The sequence below is a fragment of the Xenopus laevis genome, chromosome 2L (assembly GCF_017654675.1).
Source record: "Xenopus laevis strain J_2021 chromosome 2L, Xenopus_laevis_v10.1, whole genome shotgun sequence".
Lineage (NCBI taxonomy): Eukaryota > Metazoa > Chordata > Amphibia > Anura > Pipidae > Xenopus > Xenopus laevis.
The window spans coordinates 17,797,733-17,821,404 of record NC_054373.1 but is presented as its reverse complement, the minus strand read 5'-3'; the positions used below and the strand labels follow the sequence as shown (position 1 = coordinate 17,821,404).

Below are 23,672 nucleotides of genomic sequence, written 5' to 3'. Positions count from 1 at the left end.
CCTTAAAGAAATACTGTCATGGGAAAAAATGTTTTTTCAAAACGCACCAGTTAATAGTGCTGCTCCAGCAGACTTCTGCACTAAAATCAATTTCTCAAAGGAGCAAACACATTTTTTTATATTTAATTTTGAAATTTGACATTGGGCTAGATGTATTGTCATTTTCCCAGCTGCCCCCCAGTCATGTGACTTGTGCTCTGATAAACTTCAGTCACTCTTTACTGCTGTTGGAGTGATTTCACCCCCTCCCTCCCCCCAGCAGCTTAACAACAGAACAATGGGAAGGTAACCAGATAACAGCTCCCTAACACAAGATAACAGCTGCCTGGTAGATATAAGAACAGCACTCAATAGTAAAATCCAGGTCCTACTGCGACACATTTAGTTATATTGAGTAGGAGAAACAACAGCCTGCCAGAAAGCAGTTCCATCCTAAAGTGTTGGCTCTTTCTGAAAGCACATGACCAGGCAAAATGACCTGAGATGCACCTACACACCAATATTACAACTAAAAAAAATACACTTCCTGGTTCAGGAATGAAATTTTATATTGTAGACCGAGTTATTTTCAGTGTAATTTAGAAATAAAAACTACATCAGAAAAATCATGACAGAATCCCTTTAAAGGGGGAAAAACATCATTTATATAAGGGGAATTGGGTCAGGGTTTTGACTTATAAATGTATTTAACTTGTAGCACAGACTCATGTAAGTCTCTTCTATTCCATTAGACCTATGACACGGGAAGGCGCTTTGTCTGGTGTCACTCAAGCTGTTCAATACAACTGAATTGTAAGGTAAGTACTTATACCTAAAAAAAGAGTTTTTCTAACCTACTCTTTGATCCAGTGTAGAAGGAATAAGCCATAAAAAGGCAGTTTATTTATCAGAAAGAGCAGCTGGCAGCATTTAGACAAGCTTTGCTGAGTCGGTACTCCAGAGTCTAGACAATAGCTGGGATAAGACTGCAGGTGTGGTATTATGTGATTCAATACACAAAATCCATGTACAGCCAGTAAAATATATCCTATCACAAGACTCATAGAAAACATGGCAAGTATAGGAGGAATATACACATTGCAAAAAGGCTCAGAGGGATTTTGGCACCTGTAACTGTTTATTGGGAGACCAATGGGGGGGGGGGGGGGGTGCATGTGTGAGCTATATACTGACAGTGAGTAATGCAGCCAATAACATCAGATTGCAAGGGCACACTAACCGAATTCCAGCATGAAACTCCATTACGCTCCTAGAGTAGCCCAGATCTTCATTATTTCTATAGTATGTATAATAGCAGCAGACAGCAGCAAAATTAATAAAAACTAAATCACTGCATTATACCCAACCCCCACTCCTCCAGTCCCATCTCTGCTTGTGGCTATGGTCAAATTACTTTGTCCACCAACATTCAAGCATTATGGGCCCTATCTAATGCCTGAATTATCACTTGTTTTTTCTCCTTTTATCCCTTCCCCCTATTTGTGCAGAAAACCAAAACAAATGTAATGCAAGGCATCTGCATATTACAAAAACTAAATTATAGTATATATATATATATATATATATATATATATATATATATATATATATATATATATATATATATATATATATATATATATATATATACTGGGTAGCTGGTGCACACGGCAAACGATCCAATGCCCGTGTGCTGGTTTACAACAATCACATAGTCCGCTCAAAAAAACCGCATCAACCAGGTCTTAATATGAAAAATCAAATATTCAAAATTTATTGTCAACGTTTCGGCTCCATAGATTGAGCCGTCTTCAGGACACAAAGAGTTGTGTACAAACATCCAAATTTAAACCCCCCAGAGCCCGCCAAAACGTGAGAGTGACGTAAGTTCTCATGGTAACCCCCTTGGTGACGTATTAGATACATAGATTGTTGTTTAAACAGTAACATATTTACAACCATAGTAAACCCTCTGCGCAGCAGAGTATGTGCACCAACGTGATCGGGGAAAACCCCGCATTTTAATAGTGATAATCCATCGTGCTGTCATATATACTAATAAAAAATAAAATCAAGGCCTCGTATGCCCCCAGTTTGTCCTAACCGGGGAAGCGAGGCAGTAATCATACACCAGGCTGTCAGGCATCTGATCGGCGCTTACCTTAGTCAATGTCGCCTCTCTTGTGCAGATACGGAGGGTGTAGGAGAAGAGCAGTCATGCTGAACCCTGTCCGTGCCTTCCAACCTGTCGCAAGCCAGAGGTTCCAGCGCTTGCGGCACCAGCCGCATACGGAATACCGACACCCCATTGGACTGCATCAGTCCTGTCCGCTTCTCATTGGGCACACCGCACAGTACTCCCATATTAACCCTGACTGGGTTATTTCGTGCCCGAACCGCTAGGCGAGTCTCCCACCAACGGAGGAGACCCGCCAGCTGGCTAATTGGCATAATTATATTTGCAGTGCGGATGTGTGATGTCACCTGGGCATGGTATGTTGGTGGATAAGGGGGGGTGGTATCCGTTGCTATCTTAGTGCACTCTGAGCTTGTGTACAAGTAAATATTGTTAAACTTTTTCAACAGATCCTGCTACACACCGACCGACCTTCTGCAAGAGGCCCATACCCTACTTAGCGCCAGATGCACTTTACAGCCATCGGTAACAAAACGCCTGAAGAAGAAAAATTGGGAGTAAAACAACGAACTGTAACAAAAAAGCTGTAACAAAAAACTGTAACAAAGACGACTATAAAAAAATGTTAAAAAGTCAGGAAAACAAAAACCAAATAAAGTAAAATATAAAAGAAGGAAAAGAAAGGAAAAAAAAGGGGGGGTGGTAAACGGTTAATGATATTGTCAAAAAAGTAAAGGCTCAGTGCCATGGTAAAATTTCTTTGATCTTGGAGTTGCTTACCCATCACAGGGAAAATAGATTACCCCTTGTACAACACTATGTCCATTGTCTTAGGAATATCAAAATAAGGACACTATCAATGAACATAACTGTAAGAGAAAATGGATACATAGTCACTATGTTGGTGAAATGGCATGCAGATTAGCATCATTGTATCATTATTGCTGACTGTAGCCTCAGGAAGGCTATAGAGTTCCATCAATGTCATGTAAACCAATAAACTTCCATTTGGCAGTCCAGATTCAATGTCCTGTCATTATTGGCTTGCCTGGTTGGGGAGAAAAAGGAGAGGGAGGGGAAGGTTAGGGTGAGACCGGAACACCAACAGTTCAAAACCTCTTCTCGGGAGAAAACCAATACATTATACAAACACAACTCTTTGTGTCCTGAAGACGGCTCAATCTATGGAGCCGAAACATTGACAATAAATTTTGAATATTTGATTTTTCATATTAAGACCTGGTTGATGCGTTTTTTTTGAGCGGACTATATATATATATATATATATATATATATATATATATATATATATATATATATATATATATATATATATATATCGCTATATAAATACATGTTAATAATAATAATAATAATAATATGTGTGTATTTGTCTAGGAGGCAGCACTCCATTCATTTAGTCATTTTTACGGGGTAAATGCACCGTAGGGATGCACCGAATCCAGGATTCGATTTGGGATTCGGCCTTTTTCAGCAGGATTTGGATTCGGCCGAATCCTTCTGCCCAGCCGAACCAAATCCTAATTTGCACATGCAAATTAGGGGCGGGGAGGGAAATCACGTGACTGTTTGTCACAAAACAAGGAAGTAAAAAAAAATTCCCCTTTTTGCATATGCAAATTAGGATTCAGATTTGGTTCACGAAGGATTCGGGGATTGGGCCGAATCCAAAATAGTGGGCTGGGCTTATATATAAGCTGAAAAGACATAATGCTGGGAGGGAATTGGAGACTCAAAGTTTCTAATGCCTGTGTAGCTATTTGGTTCAGATTTTTATACCTCGAGCATTATAGGATTTAAAGAAAAGAATATAAAAGCCTCTGCCCTATGCTGCTTTGTTCCATCTATTTTATGGATTAATATTGCAGCAGAAGTATGTGAATGCTTGACTCATACCTTTACTATGCAGTTTCATACTGTACAATTGTGCGTAAAATTATACAGCTGCACGCAGAGGCTTTAGCACCCCACCGATTCGTTAAGCCCCAGGAAATTTGAGTTAAATGAACCCAATGAAAATGAATGGGAAGCTTAATGATTCAGCTGTTACAAAACATTGCAGCATGAAAAATGCCTTGTCAATTGAAAGGTACTGCTATTCTTTGATTTATTTTTTTAACCAATAGTATCCATTATGGTAACCTTGCTAAGGGGGCACCTAGCCAGAGGTTTTAAAGACAACATATTCTGCTCAGGGATTGATAAATAAGTCTGTACAGGGCAAATAACAAAAACATGGGTCACAGGCAACACTCACTCAGGAAGATAAACAAAGATGACAAGGGGGTAACCGACAAGGCATGCGACACCCCCCTATCGGAGCAGAAAGGGCACGGGGACTGCCACACTAATTGCGTGAAACTTGACAGGCCAGATCCATCATCTGAAAAATTACAGGCACAGCAATGGCATGAAAATCTGCAGTATTTTGCATAATGAAATAGCTGACTGCACAAAATAATTAGTGTTAACATAAAACTGAAGATACCCTTTTGTTAATGTCACACTTACTGTACTCAAGCTCGATTTGCACGCACGACACAGAGATAAAGGACCAGTAACACAACAATGGTTTTTGGTGGGGGGAAATAAAAGACCTACAGTCACATAAAATCAGATCTTCTGAGCACTTTTGCAACCCTGCTATACAACTCTGCAGTCACAGCGCCCCCATATGGGGGGCCCAGGGCAGGAACAATGCAGTTGAGGTGAGAGGTAATCAGTTAAATCTCATTCTCCTTTAGGGTAAGGGCACACGCTGCTATAGTGTCACACAGATGTGTGATTCAGTTCTCCTTTAAGGTCAAAGATGGCATAAGGGTACGTGCAGCCAGCGATATTAAAGGACTGCAATTGGTCTTCATTATTGATTTTTTATAGTTTTTAAAAAATGTGCCTTCTTCTTCTCCTGCCTCTTTCCAGCTTTCAAATGGGGGTCACTGACCCCATCTAAAAAACAAATGCTCTGTAAGGCTACAAATGTATTGTTATAACTCATCTTTCTATTCAGGCCTCTCCTGTTCATATTCCAGTCTCTTATTCAAATCAATGCATGGTTGCCAGGGTAACTTGGACTCTAGCAACCAGATTGCTGAAACTACAAACTGGAGCGCTGCTCAATAAAAATCTAAAAAAACCTCAAAAAACATAAATAATAGAAAATGAAAACCAATTGCAAATTGTCTCAGAATATCACTCTCTACGTCATACTAAAAGTTAACTCAAAGGTGAACAACTCCTTTAAAAGCCCCAATGTGGCTTCTAGGTGAGATTTGACGCTGGGCGACTCATCTCCTGAAATAGCAGCATGTTCCCTGACCCTTAAGTGTAAAAACATACAAAACTGATTTTTATTGTTTGGGGTCACTGGTCCTTTAATCTTGAACACACCCCATGTCATGAAATAGTCCTGCCCTTTGGACTTCGGAAATGAATCAATCCTAGTGCCATCCCGCCGGCAATTTACATTCTAGCTGGCGGGAAGGCAGGGAAGGCAGTTCGGGGAGATTAGTCGCCTGATGAAGAGAAGAGGAGATTTGTCGCCGGGCGACTAATCTCCCCGGATCTGACCATGTAAACATGATCAGCAACAGAAAAACAAAATTATTTTGGTTTATTATTTGTAAACTGCTCCTTTATTGTGATGGCTCATTATGCATTTTTTAAGAATATAGAACTTTTCGAGATTTATTATCACATCTTTCCATCATTCAATCTGTAGTGCAAAAAATATAAAGATCTTAAAATAAAATGTTATCCTATTTTATATCTTATGCTAAGAGGACTTCAAGCTGGGTCCTTCTTCATATATTTTGGACTCCTCCACACTAACAGACTCATTCTACATTATATATATATATATATATATATATATATATATATATATATATATATATATATATATATATATATATATATATAATAATAATGGTATAGGACCTGCTATTCAGAATGCTCTAGACCTGGGGGTTTCCGGATAAAGGATCTTTCCGGAATTTGGAAAATTTTCCGTTAAAACTTACATTTTTGCATGATGTTCAAGGTTTTTTAAAAGGGTTTTGCCCCAAAAATCGAATGAGTTTTCGCAACTCGAACTCGCAGAATCAAGTTTTTTCCAATCAAGTTTTTTTCTTAAATAAGAAACCATTCGAGTTGTGAGTTCATCCAAGCTATAAAAAACTCTTAACATTCGACCTTTGATAAATAACCCCCTAATGGTTTAAGAACACGGGCAAAAAGCTTCTATATTTGTTTTGAGTATTTTATTTTAATAAACACGTTTTGAATATGAAAAAGAACACGGGCAGATTGGGGGAGATTTAGTCGCCTGGCGACTAATCGCCTCTTCTTCGGGGCAATGGTCTCCCCAAACTGCCTTCCCCATGCCTTACGCCTGCTAAAATGAAAAAACGCCTGCGGCAAAGTCACCCAAAGTTTCCTCGTGAGGCAACTTTGGAAATCTAAGCGCCGTGAATGCATTGCCGCAGGCGATTTTTCATGCGTAAGGCATGGGGAAGGCAGTTCGGGGAGATTGTCGTCCCGAAGAAGAGGCGATCAGTCAACATGCGACTAAATCTCCCCGAATTTGTACGTGTGCTTAAACCCTAAATGTCAGAGCACTTTAAAGCGACAGGGCAGGATAAACAGCCTTTTATGTGACTGAAGAGACGGCTGACCTATGCAGCAACGAGAGCGAGAGAGATAAGGAAACCTGGCTGAAGCAGAAGAAAATAAAAACCACCGAAACGGTTAGAGAAATAAATGTAATCTGGGGCCTAATGTGACGGAAAAACAGAGGGCTATTAGAGATAAGTAACAAATGAAATGGGACGATATAAATGGGATAATTATGCGACGAGAGGAACCCTCCAACATCAAGTGCTGCTGATCTACTGCCCACTAGTAATGACTGCAGTACTGCGGAGCAGTAAAAACAAGGAATTATCATGCTGTTCCCCATGAAACGCATTTTGGCAGCAGTTTGGGGCCACTGAGAGTCCATTGACAGGCAGAGGTCACAGCATTAAATTCCCAATATGGGTCAGGTGCAGGTGCCATTCATATTTCTCAGGGAGATCAGTTCAGAAGGGATATGTGTCCTTATGTCTCATGCATAGAACACTCACAACATCCTCATATCAATTACTCCTCTACCCAATACATCCCCGGCTACTTATCCCATCTCTCCCCAATGCAGAACAGGCATAATGCACGACATGGGCAGGAAGATTTATTATCTATATTACAGCCTCATGCCAGTCTAAAAAACAGCACTGTAAATACTTCCATTTAAGGGCAAATGCACCTTCCTACCTCTAGCTTGGTGGTAAAGTGCCAGTCTCAATCTTAAAGGGGTGGTACACCTTTAAAGGAGAAGGAAAGGCTAAAATTAAGTAAGCTTCATCAGAAAGGTCTATATAAATACACCTGTAAACCCTCAAAGTCCTCTGTCAAAGAAACACAATTTCTTTCCTTCTATTGTGTACACATGGGCTTCTGTATCAGACTTCCTGTTTTCAGCATAAACCTCCAGGGCTTGGGCTTGAGCATGCTCAGTTTGCTCCACTATTCCCTCCTCCCTGCTGTAATCTGAGCCCAGAGTTAGCAGGGAGAGACTCAGGCAGGAAGTGATTTCAAACCAAGCTAATATGGCAGCTGCTATCCTAAACAGAGAGGGATTCTAGAGCTGTTCTGCAGAATAAATATAGTGTTATAGCTTGCACTATTGTGGCTAACATATTGGCAATAAACTGCTTTGGTAGCTTTACTTCACCTTTAAGTAAACTTTTAGCTTGGCCTATTCCAAGCAACTTTGCAATTGGTCTTCATTATTTTTTTTTTTTATAGTTTTTCATGATTTGTCTTTTCTCCTGCCTCTTTCCAGCTTTCAAATGGGGGTCACTGACTCCAGCAGCTAAAAAAAGTATTACTTCCTATTCAGGCCCTCACCTACTCATATTTGGGCCGAGTTTTTTCTCATTTTTTTTATGCCCCACAGCTAATAAAAGTCAGAATCCCAAAACACTCCAGCTACTGTAACACCTGTTGAATTCAATGGCAGAGGTCCCTTTAACCATTTTAAGATGTTTTTTGCCTTCAAGAGTTTCGGGTGTTTTACACTGGTTTATACTCGAAAACACAATAAATTTGAGATTTTTTATCCTATAAACTCGATAAATTCAAGGTATTCAAGTTTTTCCCCCGATTGCATTCAATTGAGTTTTTTACATTCAGATTATTTCATAAATAAGCAAACAAGCATGTTTAAATTGTAGGTTTATCCGAGGTAGAAAAAAAACTCACAAATCAACCTTTAATAAATAACCTCCTAAGTGTCACACAGATGTTATACATCAGAAGTAGTTAACTGCCTAGCGATTCAGTTCTCCTTTAAGTTCAAAGATGGCATAATGGTACGTGCAGCCAGCCATATTAAAGGACTGCAATTGGTCTTCATTATTGATTTTTTATAGTTTTTAAATAATGTGCCTTCTTCTTCTTCTGCCTCTTTCCAGCTTTCAAATGGGGGTCACTGACCCCATCTAAAAAACAAATGCTCTGTAAGGCTACAAATACATATATATGGGAGCTGTTATGTTATAACTCATCTTTCTATTCAGGCTTCTCCTGTTCATATTCCAGTCTCTTATTCAAATCAATGCATGGTTGCCAGGGTAACTTGGACTCTAGCAACTAAACTGGAGAGCTGCTGAATAAAAATCTAAAAAAACCTCAAAAAACATAAATAATAGAAAATGAAAACCAATTGCAAATTGTCTCAGAATATCACTCTCTACGTCATACTAAAAGTTAACTCAAAGGTGAACAACTCCTTTAAAAGCCCCAATGTGGCTTCTAGGTGAAATTATCCCTAATACACTTTCTGTGAGTACATTACTATTCCTCATTACACCCACATTCAGTTCCATAAGCCTGACACCCAAATAAATTATTCATAGTCATATCAATAGCTAATCCTATTGACTATTCAAACACTGAGCCACAGCTTGACTGCAACCCATTTACTTACCTGCTCTGTACCTTGCAGTCATCTTTCATCTGTTCCCACGCAAATCCCCACTAGTTATTCTCGAATTGTATGATTCGTTTCACGAATTTCACTGGAAAATCGCTAATTTTTCAGCAAAGCGAAACGGGAGAAATTCGCCCATCACTGATCCCCACCCATTAAGCTTCACAGCCAGGATTTTCAACTTATACATTATAACACATACACATTATAATTTCACCCCCGCCACCCTAAAAGGTAAAAGGCTAGTTGACCTTACAAAATATAGTTCTATGCAATATAGGTATAGGATCGGGTATCTGGGGCTCCGAATTACAGGAAGACTGTCTCCCATAGACTCCATTTTAACCAAATAATCCAAATTTTTTAAAAATATTTCCTTTTTCTTTGTAATAATAAAATAGCACATTGTACTTGATCCCAACTAAGATAGAATTAATCCTCAGTGGAAACAAAACCAGCCTATTCGGTTTATTTAATGTTTAAATTTTTTTTTCCATTAGGGATGCACCAAATCCAGGATTTGGTTCGGGATTTGGCCTTTTTCAGCAGGATTCGACTGAATCCTTCTGCCCGGCCGAACCGAATCCAAATCACAAGTCACAAAACAAGGAAGTAAAAAATGTTTTCCCCTTCCCACCCTTAATTTGCATATTCAAATTAGGATTCAGTTCGGTATTCGGCCTAATCTTTCGCGAAGGATTCGGGGGTTTGGCCGAATCCAAAATAGTGGATACGTTGCATCCCTATTTTTCAGTAGAGTTAAGCTATGAAGATTCAAATTGCAGAACGATTCATTATCCAGAAAGCCCCAGGTCCCAAGCATTCTGGATAACAGGTCCCATACCTGTAAAATTTAAGGTTTAATTAGGAAAACCTGCACAGAGGACAGGCCTGACTTTATTGTGTTCCTCATGACTTCAGCAATTTCATAAATCAAATGTAAATGCCTTGAATATGCATTAGCAAGAGGGAATGAGGCTTTCCTGCATACTAATGAGAAGCTGCTGATTTGACTGGTTTTGGGGATATTAAACCATTCCTAAATAAAGGGGCGTTCTGCTGTTGTCTCTTGACAGCTGTCACAACACCCACGCAAGCCCGGAACATATATTCATTTATGCTTCTAATCTGAATACCAGGAAAACACCCAGAGGGCAAAGCCAATCAAACGTGTTACATTCAGTTTTATGTCAGCCTACAGCTGCTATCTACTATTGGGCATAAATCAAATTATACAGTATGGATATTTCTGTGCACAGGGAATGTATGGAAATTAGAAGCCTCGCCCTGGTAGTTAGAGTGTAAGCTCTATTGAGCGGGACCCTTTCTACTTCCTGTATCAATTAGGGTTGTGCAATGTAAAAGAACTGCAGAACCTGTTTGTATTCTATAAAGATTTGTTAATAACAATAATAATAAATGGAATAATATAGCAACAGTATACCAAGACACAGACAGTGGGCAAATACTGATGGGGCCTCTTGAACTTTTAGTTAAAGTGCATTTCCATGCTGCAAAATGTCACAAGAGCTTATGCTTTGGCACAACTTATTAAACCTTGACTTGCCAATAAGAATTCAATTTGTAAAGACGGGTGCACCATTTGGGCATGAAAATGATATACATATATATGGGAGCTGTTATTGCAGAATGTTCGGGACATGGGGCTTTCCGGATAAGGGGTCTTTCCATAATTTGGATCTTCATACCTTAAGTCTACTAGAAAATCATGTGAACAGTAAATGAACCCAATAGGATTGTTTCCTTCCAATAAGGATTAAATCACACCTAAGTTTGGATCAAGTACAAGTTACAGGTACTGTATGGGGCCTGTTATGCAGAATGCTAGGGACCTGAGTAATTTGGATCACCATACCTTAAGAATTCTAAACATAATTTAAACATTAATCCTAGCTCAATATGATTGTGTTGCCTCCAATAAGGATTAATTATATCTTAGTTGGGACCAAGTACACGGTACTGTTTTATAATTACAGAGAAAAGGGAAATCATTCTTAAAAAACAACTTGATTAAAATTGAGTCTATGGGAGATGGCTTTATTATAATTCAGATCTGTCTGCATAAGGAGTTCTGGATAATTGATACCATACCTGTACTGTTTTATTATTAGAGAGAAAAAGGAAATATGTTGTAAAATTCCAAATTATTTTATTAAAATGGTGTCAGATATGGGTTGGAAAACCCATCAGAAAGCCTCCACACAAGGGCTAATAGTCTGTTGAGAAGGCAGCTTTTATTGGCCTGTGCATGGCTAATAATCCAGCCCTAAAGATTATTGAATAGGTCAGGGCAGTGCTTCTGCCTAGCAGATCTAATATTAATGCATTTATGCCTTAATGTCTGGTCACATTGTAGCCCAATGCGGTTCATGACTTACCTCCTGACAGTACTGAAGGATTCCTTCCTTGGTTCCAATGCAGCCCTTTGTCCCGGACACATCAGTCTCCCATTTCCCATTCTGAACATTCATGTGCATATTCAGCTTGCCACAGAACATGGCAATCTGTGGCTCTGCCAACAGGCCTCCATTTCCATCTGCTGGCACCTGGAAGAGAACAATGATACAAAACTGTCAGAACACCATTAGCATCAAATCAATTTCAGTTATGAGACTGATCAAGATGTTAGTGTTTGGTCAACAAAGGACTAGAGTTACCATAAAGGCATTCTGTCATGATTTACACTGCAAATAATTCACTCTACAATATAACATTTCATTCCTGAACCAGCAAGTGTATTTTAGATGTAATATTGGTGGGTAGGTTCATCTCAGGTCATTTTGACTAGTCATGTGCTTTCAGAAAGAGCCAGCACTTTAGGATGGAACTGCTTTCTGGCAGGCTATTGTTTCTCCTACTCAATGTAATTGAATGTGTCACAGTGGGACCTGGATTTTACTATTGAGTGCTTTTCTTATATCTACCAGGTAGCTGTTATCTTGTGTTAGGGAGCTGCTATCTGGTTACCTTCCCATTGTTCTGTTATTAGGCTGCTGGGGGTGATTTCACTCCAACTTGCAGTACAGCAGTAAAGAGTGATTGGAGTTTATCAGAGTCACGTGACTGGGGGCAGCTGGGAAACTGACAATATGTCTAGCCCCATGTCAAAATTAAACATAAAAAATTCTGTTTGCTCTTTTGATAAATGGATTTCAGTGCAGAATTCTGCTGGAGCAGCTCTATTAACTGATGCGTTTTGGAAAAAATATTTTCCCATTAATTATTTTTCCCTTTAATTAATTCAAACAAATAAAGGGTGCCTGGCAGCACTCATTAGCCTCCTGTAAGTCATATACATATCAGTAATAATTAGGAATGCATCAAATCCACAATTTGGGATTTGGCCGAATACCGAACCTAATCCGAATCCTAATTTGCAAATGCATATTTGGGACGGGAAGGGCAAAAAGTCTAAAACAAAATTTTTTACTTCCTTGTTTTGTGACAAAAAGTTATGTGATTTCCTTTCCTGTTATGCAAATTAGGATTTGGATTCGGTTCAGCCAGGCACTAGGATTCGGCTGAATTAGAATCCTGCTGAGAAAGGCCGAATCCTGGCAGAATCACGAACCGATTCATTGCATCACTAGTAATAATGGGGGTCACACCTGGGGGGAGCTCACAGATATCCAACCAACCATCCCATTTGAAGCATTGCCTGGCCACACACCTGGACATTCATTCTCCTTTCAGATTAATATACCAAACTGACCATTTTTGTGGCTCTTGCTTTCACGTGTTTATAATGCTTGGTTAGAGATTGACCACAGCAAGGGAATAGAAAAAACTCTGACTCTGAAGAAAACATGATTGGGGATTTTATACTGTATATGTTTTCAAAATGATTTATCTTCCAAAGGCTTCAGGGGTCCCTCTGTCTGCACTGGGAGATAGATAATCATGCTCCGATTGGGGTTGATGGATTACTTGCCAGTTACCCTTTAAAATGCGAAAGCTTAAGGGAAATAACACAAAAGTATATTCTGACAGGGGAAAAAAAAATGAGGATTCTCAAAGGTTCAGAGAAATGGCATTCTATCTGCTGTCCAGAGACTGACAATATTGTGCCGGGGCCAACTCCATAATTTATTCATTTTTCTACTGCTTCCCCGCTGCGCCACTTTAAAAATGTACAATACAAGCACCGCATGGGATCCGACTGACACATATAAGGGCAGAGACACACGTGCAGATTTGGGGAGACAAATCGCCTCTTCTTCGGGCGACTACCGTAATCTCCCCGCAATGCCTTCCTGACGGATAGAACCTAAATAGCTGGCAGGATTGGCACTCGGAATGATACATTTTCCAAAGTCATCCGAAGTTTCCTCGTGAGGCAACTTCGGGCGATTTCAGAAAACGAAGCGATCCGAGTGCCAACCCACCGGCGATTTAGATTGTGACTGAATCTCCCCATGTGTGTCTCTGCCCTTTTCAAGTACACGTTTACTGAACATACTTTTGAGTGTAAGGGCACACGCGAAGATTCGGGGAGATTTAGTCGCCCGGTAATAAATTGCTTCTTCTTCAGGGCGACTAATCTCCCCGAACTGCCTCCTGCCAGCTAGAATCGAAATGGCCGGCGGGATGGCATTTGGAGCGATTCGTTTTTCGAAGTCGCCCGAAGTTTCCTCGTGAGTCAACTTCAGAAAACAAAGTGCACCGATTGCCATCCCGCTGGCGATTTACATTCTACCGGCGGGAGGCAGTTCAGGGAGATTAGTCGCCCTGAAGAAGAGATTTGTCGCTGGCGATTAACCCCTCTGAATCTGAGCGTGTGTCTCTGCCGTAAGATGCTAAAAATGGCAGCAAAATGTTCCCTCTCGCAATTACCAATTCTCACCAGTCTCGCAATTATATCTGATATCTATTATCTATAATCTATATCTGATATTTGTCCATTGGAAATGTTTAAAAATATTTGCAAAAAAAAAGCCTGATTGGAAAAAAAATAACATTTAGTTGAGGAACCATCTATTCATTCAGAACAGGGCCATCAAAGTAATAAACTTTCCATCAGTACTATCTGTTCTAAGAGACAATGAGCAGCAATGGATTATTCATGTCTAATAAGCAGGTATTTCGGAAATGATCATTTTTTTTTGCAGTGCAATAAAAGAGAAATTTGACATCCGAGTAGCCTAAAAATACAGCGGTAGAGATTTACTAGCTAAAAATAATTATATTTACTGGGCGACTAGATCCTATCGAGCTTTTATTTATGACATACGCTGGCATTAAATGGTGGAAACATTTACTAATAAATGACCCCATAAAAATGTCAGCGGTTTCACGAGGAGCCGAGCATAAGGGGAGCTGGGTGGGAAAACAGCGGTAAGGGACTAGATGTAACCGAATAACAGATAATAGGAGGCATTTATTATTATAAAGGCAGTTGTGAAGGCTCAGCGCCTGCAGCTCCTTGATAAATTATGGGAGCCGGAGGAGATAATAGCGAGCTCCCCTCACTAATCATGGGCATGAAATACCCACCTCAGTGATATATCCCAAATCTTCATACTTTGCATTCACAACAAAAAAGGCATTTTATCAAACCCCATTCATATGGAAAATATCATTTATTTTAAGCTTATCCGCCTCCTTTTCAGATGCGCTCATTAAACATTTGCCTTTGCACACAAGTGCGGGTAGCTCTGCTATGGTATCAACGCAAAGCTGTTTCTATTGATCATAGAGAGGACCATTCTACTGGTAGAGAGGTTCTAAGTAGTGGGTGGGAAGAGCAGATAATCAGGTGGAGATCACCCATGGAGATGGTTCTCTTAGGAGCTCAGGAGAACTGGACAACAGAAGGTAAGGCAAGGGTCCAAGGCACAATATTTGGTTTTGAGTCCATAGTAATCAAACTGGCAGCTCTAAGACCATTACTTAAAGGGGTGGTTCACCTTTAAGTTAATGTTTAGTATGTTATAGTATGGCCAGTTCCCAGAAACTTTTCAGCTGGTCTTCATGATTTATTTTTTATACTTTTATTTTAATTATTTACCTTCTGACCAAAATTGCAAATTGCTCAATAACTCAAAAACCTCAAATAATAAAATATGAATATGACAATTGCAAATTGTCTCAGAATATCACTCTCTACTAGCCGACCTCGCACCCCCCTTTCCGGGTCGCAGGCGGGTTGAGCTCTTCGGACTGCTCTCCCCGCCAGCAACCTTCCAAATGCCGGTTTCCGACTTTAACTTTTATAGACGTGCGCCGCTTGCCATGCCCCTTTTGTGATGAGCATTAGCTTATTAGATGGGGGTCAGTGACCCCCATTTGAAAGCTGGAAAGATCCAGAAGAATAAAGCAAACTATTAAAAAAACGATAAACAAATAATGAAGACCAACTGAAAAGTTGCTTAGAATAGGCTATTCTATAACATACTAAAAGCTAACTTCCTTTAACAACACCATCTTGCCTCGTAATTAATCTCCCCATTTTGATAATTCCCAGAAAATAAATACATCGGTTACTCTGTAGGGACAGGTCACAGGACAATCTCCTACTTCTACTATCTCTGTTGTCCTATTGAATAGCACCAGCAAATGGCAATGATCATCTATAAGGGTGGTGGCAGACGTGGCTACTGGGGGAGATTATTCGTCCAGCAACAAATCGTCTTTTCTTTGGGCGACTAATCTGCCCTAAATGCCTTCCCGCCGGCTAGAATAGAAATCGCCGGCGGGATGGCACTCTGATCACTTCGGCTTTCTAAAGTCGCCTGAAGTTTCCTCATGAGGCAGGAAGGAAAGGAGGGAAGTCGCCCGAAGAAGAGACGATTTGTCGCTGGGTGACTAATCTCCCCCCGTAGCCACGTCTGACACCACCCTAAAGAACATCCATAAAGGAGAAGTTGCCATACTGCTTTTATTTTTCTTATAGCAGCTACCTGATCTTTAAAGTGCACAAATAGATGACACTGAACAACAGTCTAACGTGAGCGGACATAAAGGTAAAATTCTGTAAATCCAGCTGAAAGTGTATAAATTCTGGAGACTAATAAAACTGATTAGACCTCTCGAGGCGAGCATTATGTAAATATAAAAAACGCTGGAAAATCATTTTTATATACTTTCTGCACCGAACAAGGATTCATTCTCACCCATCTGCGAGTTAATTAAAGGCAACGGCTGATTATGGTAAGGCCAGCGGAGGGGGAAAAAAAAATATAAGGTGACTTTGGTAATTTATTGCCCCCGCTCCTAGATTTGCATGAACATAGCAGAAATGTCTCGGATTAATGAGAAAAATAGCTGCGGGCCTATTGCTCACGCATCGCTGACATTGGTACCCTCATTTTGGCTTTTTTTTTTATATAAATACAATGAAGTATTGATTACTTTTCTCCTTTCCTCATTTACAAAGGTGGAATGAAACATAATTCCATTTAAAAAGTGGTGCTTATGTGCCTTTATTTATATATGTAATATACAGATATGGGACCTGTTATCCGGAATGCTCAGGACCTGGTATTTTCCGGATAACCGATCTTTCCCCGTAATTGGGATCTTCATACCTTAAGTCTACTAGAAAATCATGTGAACATTAAATAAAACCAATAGGCTGGATTTGCTTCCAACTAGGATTAATTATATCTTAGTTGTGATCAGGTACAAGGTACTTTATTATTACAGAGAAAAGGGAAATCATTTTTAAAAATTTGGATTATTTGGATGAAATGGAGTCGTTGGATGAAATGGAGTCTATGGGAGATGACCTTTCTCGTAATTTTGAGTTGTCTGGATAACGGGTTTCCGGATAACGGATCCCATAACTGCATATAGAAACTGTGATGTCCTGTTGAAACCTTATACATGGGATGGATATACCAGTCACTGTTCTGCCTATACCAATCTCCTGTATGGTTGTATGGTCATTGGCACTGACCTGCTTAGTAACTATGGCTTCTGCAGAACCAAACCTCCCAGAATATATACAGTTATGGTGCCTGTTACCCAGAATGCTGGTAACCTGGGGTTTTCCGGCTAAGGGATCTTTCCATAATTTGAATCTCCATATGTTAAGTCTACTATAAAATCATTAAAACATTAAATAAACCCAATAGGCTGGTTTTGCTTCCAATAAGGATTCATTATATCTTAGTTTGGATCAAGTACAAGTACTGTTTTATTATTACAGAGAAAAAGAAATCATTTTTTAAAATGTTAATTATTTCATTATAATGGAGTCCATGGGAGATGCCTTTCCAGATAACGGATCCTATGTCTGTTCTTTATTTTAACTTTGCTTTGTACTTGACCCCAACTAATTAGTCCTTATTGAAGGCAAAACAATCCTACTGGGTTTGTTTAATGATTAAATTATTTTTAGTAGACAAAGTATGGAGATCCAAATTAAGGAAAGACCCCTTATCCGGAAAGCCTTAGATCTTGAGCATTCTGGATAACAGGTCCCATACCTGAATAATGAGATCATTAATATGCCCAATAAGGTCATCACTGATTTGGAATAATCCCAAAGCCTTAAGGGACTTCACCTTTATGTGTTTTCCGTATTATAAAACATATTTATTTGGAATCACAGGCAATGGGAAAACGATTGGAATCTAAGAAATAAATGACCTCACTGGCAGGGGTACACATTCTGGCACCCCATCAAGAACATACGTTTAGGAAACCCAATTAAAAAGATGTTCTGCCATCTGGTACCGCTCCCTATCACTAGCCAGCGACACTGAATCACCATTCTTTTTAAGCCATCATGATATTATGTAACTTTATTTATTCCACATGTGATCTGTTATTGGGACATTTGTGCTATATTATATTACGTGTTGGGTCATTTGGACCCTTGCAACCAGAATACTGAAAATTCAGACTGGAGAGCGGCTGAATAAAAAGCTAAAAAACACAAACAAAAAGCAGCTGCAAATTGTTTTAGAATATCACTCTCTACATCATTCTAAAAGTCAAAGCAAAGGTCAACAACCCCTTCAATGCACTACTAGAAACGAGAAGGCACATTTTCAATCATGCCCTGACTGCTACTTGTCTCAAGTTTTCTATAAATATATATAAAATGATTGTGGCTCCTATAATATCGCCAAGAAAAGCTCTTCACAACCTTCATCTGGCTGATGAAAGGATTTTCATATATGAACATTCTTCACAGTGCTTGAAGATTTTCCCATTAATTGCACTTCTATGGTAAAACAATGCTTCTTCTAGACTATTAATTGGGACTGATTGACCATATAACACCTTGGTTACTCTTGCAAGGTCAAGAACCTACATGAATAGATGAATAGTGACAGCAGCTCAGACTTCTTTTGAAGCAAAGCAATCAACCGTTCTCTCCATCATTGGGGTGCATAATGGGAGGCTCTGGAAAATGGAACATATTTCTAACGAAAATAGTATTGGGAACCAAGGATGAGAATCACATGGTTTCTGGCTTCTGAGATTTCTCTAGTCTTTATGAGAACGGACAACGGATGTTATTTCATGCCTGGGTCATTCTAACCTAGGTAGGAAGGAATATCAGATTTCAGAAGAATGACAAGGGGTGTATTTTTAAATAAAAAGTTCTATGATTTTGTTTCAGTTGGCAACACGCATAAAATGAAACTATAGCAATGAAACTATAACTTCTATATATATCTTCTACATACAATATTCACCACATCTGGTACAAGAGGCTTGGTGAGCAGAAGGTAATCTGATAAACAAGGCCTCTTGGCATTACTAATGATGTCCCTGGTAGAGTCATGGATTTTTTGCTTCTTAAAAATAAAATATCAACCCTGGAGTGGCACAGACATTTTGGAAAATAAGTCATGATCATATATGTCAAGTATGGAGTCACTGCAGAAAAGTAGTCATAAGACTTGGACTTTGTGGATCAGGGCCAAATGATGGTAGTGCTGGTATGAGGAAACAATACCTTCTATATGCAACATTTGATACTTGAGTCTTTGTGAGCAGAAGGTAAGCTGATAATCAAGGCCTCAGATAGATTTATGCTTCTGCAATATGAAATATGAACCCTGAAGAACCTTCCTAGAAGTGGCACAAAAATTCTGGAAAATAAGCCAATGATCATAGATGTCAATTATGGAGTCACAGCAGAAAAGTCTGTGCCATAGTAAGGTCTGAGGACTTGGACTTTTGTGGATGAGGGCCAAAAAATGGATCATCGTGCAGTTTAAATTGGGTCCCCCTGAATGCAGTAAAACTTTATCCTACAATAGGAAGTAGTCAGACAAGGTGCATACCTAGTTCAAAAACATGACTTTGGTAGCTCAGATGTTTCTTCCAACTAATTTTGGCCCCTGAGAAAAAGGTTAAGAAACACTGTGGTGTTATTTTAGACCAAAACAGCCACAGGTATTTGGGCAACCAGATGAGGTCATGGTGTTGCCATTGCACAATTAGGGCATCAAGCTCTAAGTAATACAATAGGCTATTTCACTGATAAAAATCCAAGAATGTTCCTTGAGCAGTTGGGCACAATTGTGTGCTCATATAATGAAACTGGAGCTGTGTTGCAACCACCTCAGGTCAGTTTATAACCCCATCTGACCAGGTATTAACTAATAATGTAAAATCTTTTTTTTAATTTTCCCAATTAAAGGAAAACTCCTTATGCTCATGCTGGGGAAGGCGGCTTTGACATATATACCAAAGAGAGACTTGTCCCTAGGTATCACCCCTTGTTCTGCATTCTGTCGCATTCCTACATACCCAAGAACCAATCAGACAAGGACATGTCATCCCGGGAGCTCCTGCTGCACTGCAACCTTGCAAAGCCCTCTTCTCTCAATATAAAATATTATTTGAAATATTTACATTGCTTGCTCACTCTTGCGCTACACCGACGAAGATTTAAACAATTTCCCACATCCATAAATTCCTCTACCTCCTCCCTACATCTTTCCGGCAGAGAAAAAGTACAAGACCGGCAAAAACTGAGGAAGGTGGTTCATAAATTCATTTTGTGGCACTGCAGGTGAAAGAGTAAATATATCTTCGGCGCACTTCATCTAAAACGACTGTGCCTTCTTGCCGCAGACAATAAATGGCTAATAGCTTTGTGCATCACAATGAAATAATTCAGGTTAATTCCAGCTCAAGTCTTCCGATGCAGAAGTGCAACATTTGCAGCATAAATTAATAATTTTACCCGTATGTATGAAGTTAGTGGTATTGTAGTAGGACCTAGCTTATAAATATTTGCCTAGAGTTCCTAAATGGCAAGGATATAGCCCTATTATTAAGAATTTGTCCTGGAACCCCAGAATACGGTTACATATTCTGGAGGCATCTCCTGACGCTTCTCTGCTCAGTTCTATAGCTCAGCATAACAAGAGTTACTGGCCAAAGACAGGTCTCAGATATGCTACAAGGATACAGAATGAAAAGCTTTGACTTTAGCATGGAATGGAGGAATCCATTTCTTTGAACTACTGCAACAACAGCAGAACCCCAATTTTCCATTCACAGATATCACGGTCTTCTGGAACGTATTGTTTGATACGAAACGCGTTAGGACGCATATCTTTTAACATGATGGAATAAAGCTTCAAGTTTTAACCTCAATTGCCTTGGCTTTTCTAACTATGAAGTAGACAGTAGGGGTCAAATATTATAATTTTACAGGACATGACCCTGAATACAGAACAGGGGCTGAAGTCTAAATTTGTTGGAAATTTTCAAGCCCAGGTCATTGTCTACAGGAGTTGGAAATTCCTGAATTTATTTCCTCTGGTTACTCCTGTTTCCTTTCAAAATTCAAAAACACACTGGCTCCAGAGGAAACTGAAAATAGTGTATATGACAGAGACCTCTATGCTTCACTGGATTAGGGATTGATGTGAATGATAAATGGTCTCTGTAAAATGCTGTGCCACATGTAAGCGGTATAGCCATATAGAAAGATGGTAATAATGGCTTCCCATTGCTCTTCACCTCGTGTACCAAGCTGGCTTGAGATAAGACCGATCTATAGAAAATGTACTAATTGAGCAATGGATCAAGTTGGGAACCAGCTGAAAAGCAGAGATAAAAAGAGAAATGATGTTGTGATGCTAAAATGTCCATTATTGACATTATGTAGAACAGTGATCCCCAACCAGTAGCTCGTGAGCAACATGTTGCTCTCCAACCCCTTGGATGTTGCTCCCAGTGGTCTCAAAGCAGGAGATTATTTTTGAATTCTAGGTTTGGAGGCAAGTTATGGTTGCATAAAAACCAGGTGCACTGCCAAACAGAGTCTCAATGTAGGTTGACAGTCCACATAGGGGCTACTAAATGACCAATCACAGCCCTTATTTGGCACCCCAAGAACATTTTTCATGCTAGTGTTGCTCCCCAACTCCTTTTACTTCTGAACGTTGCTCACGGGTTCTAAAGGTTGGGGAACCCTGATGTAGAACATGGGCAAGGGTGTTCTGCTCAGGCAAACCATGGAAATAATGAAAGCACGTTTAGTTGATTGCATCAAAGTAAGAGAAAACTCTTGACTGATTGCTCACTGTTATGGATACAAGGCAAGGGCAAATTTTGCCTGTGGAACTGCAAGAAATTCCCCAACTGTTCACAAGGTCTTCAAGATTTCCAGTATTAAAGAATTTGGATCAGAAATAATTCTCCTTGAGGAGCTGGTCTGAAAGGACATCTGCTTTCCCATGGTATTAAGTATTCTGCACACAACTGGAAGTCGGATGAAACGTATTTCTACAAGTAGTTCAATGTATCATTCACGTCTTGGAGATTAATCACTTCCTTCTGGAGGAGAACGTGCAAGCTCAGCCAATAGACCCATTCTGCATTGTAATACTCTGTGCTCAAGAACTGCAGAAGTATGCCCAGTAACAGATCTATGCTTTTTCATTGGCAGTGCCATAGTTCAGTTCATAGTTGGCTTGTGCTAAGATATAGGAAAATACTATTCTAGAAGTCATTCAACCGTAGTTCGAAAAATATCCAGGACAGCAAATATATTTTAACCCAAATGACCTTGAAGTGAGCCCCCCCACCCTTTGCCACTGCTCCAAACACCAGAGTTTAGGAACCACTAGTCTAAAGTGATACCTACAATCAGAAGACCAACAATATATCAGTGGATCAATACAGCCATCTAAGAGGGCTGGAACAGGGACGATTTCCATAAATCCTTCGACTCTGACTACTCTTTTTATGGTACCTCCGACTCCAACATTTTTAAAGGATCAGTAACAACAAAAAATGAAAGTGTATCAAATTAATTAAAATATAATGTACTGTTGTGCTCACTGCTAAAACTGGCCTGTAAGTTTCAGAAAGACTACTATAGTTTATATAAATACGCTGCTGTGTAGCCACTGGGGCGGGCAGCCATTTCAGCTGGAAAAAAGGAGAAAATGTACAGGTTACATAGAACATAATAGATAAGCCCTGTCCAATACAATGGTGTTTCATCTATTGCTATATAACCTGTGCAAACACACAACTTTCCCAGCGCATGCTTATGTGAATTATTTTAAAACACTTTCATTTGTTGGGTTACTGTTCTTTTAATATACTAATGTATTTTCCATGATGATTGAACGTTAAGTACACAACATACAAGGCATGTTATCACTGCAAAAGCTCAAAAATATAAACCTAATCCTTTGGTAATTCTAAACCAATTAAAGTGAAACTACATTAACCAAAAACTATTGGAAAACCTAAAACAACTTTTATATTAATTGAACCTGTCATACAGCTGTACAGTAGCGTAACTAGATATTACTGGGCCCCACTGCAAATTATTTTTCAGGCCCCCAAAATGTTTAGAGATTGACTTGTTTACTTGTAATTGTAAATGTATACATACATATATATATATATATATATATATATATATATATATATATATATATATATATATATATGGCCTCATGGGGCCCCTGTACCTCCTGGGACCCCTGCAGCCACAGGGTCTGCTTCTTCTGTAGTTACACCCCTGTAGCTATAGAATAGCTGCTAGATACAATCCAGAATTTACTAAAGTGTTGTTCTTAGAAACAGAAGCTCTTGAATCTGATTGGACCCGAAATTGCAGAGCTGTGGAGTCAGAGTCTGAAGCAATTCTGGGTATCTGGAGTCGGAACATTTTTGGCGACTCCGACTCCAGATACCCAGAATTGCTTCAGACTCTGACTCCACAGCTCTGCAATTTCGTGTCGGCGGTTCTCCGGGTTTGCTTACCGTATATACCCGTGTATAAGCCGAGTTTTTCAGCATCCAAAATGTGCTGAAAAAGTCTACCTCGGCTTATACTCGGGTCAGCGGCACCCGACCCGAGTTGCTGAGATTGCAGTCACTTTTAATCATTCCTATACCAACAGTACACTTGGGGAGAGACTGCAATATCCCACAATGCCCTCTGTTGGTTATATGAAAGAATAACAGTGCGCCCTCTGTTGGTTATATGAAAGAATAACAGTTACTGCAATGTCACACAGCGCCATCTGTTGGTTATATGAA

At 39.5% G+C, this 23,672-nt stretch overlaps 1 protein-coding gene across 4 annotated transcripts in view; it reads right to left on the bottom strand.

Annotated features, from left to right (window-relative positions):
* app.L (amyloid beta precursor protein L homeolog) overlaps nucleotides 1–23,672 on the bottom strand; it is a 145,047-nt gene that overhangs the window by 85,303 nt on the left and 36,072 nt on the right. For all 4 annotated transcript variants that reach the window (XM_018244877.2, XM_018244878.2, XM_018244879.2 and 1 more), the window contains 1 exon segment: nucleotides 11,570–11,737. In XM_018244877.2, coding sequence (XP_018100366.1) covers nucleotides 11,570–11,737 — 168 coding nt within the window.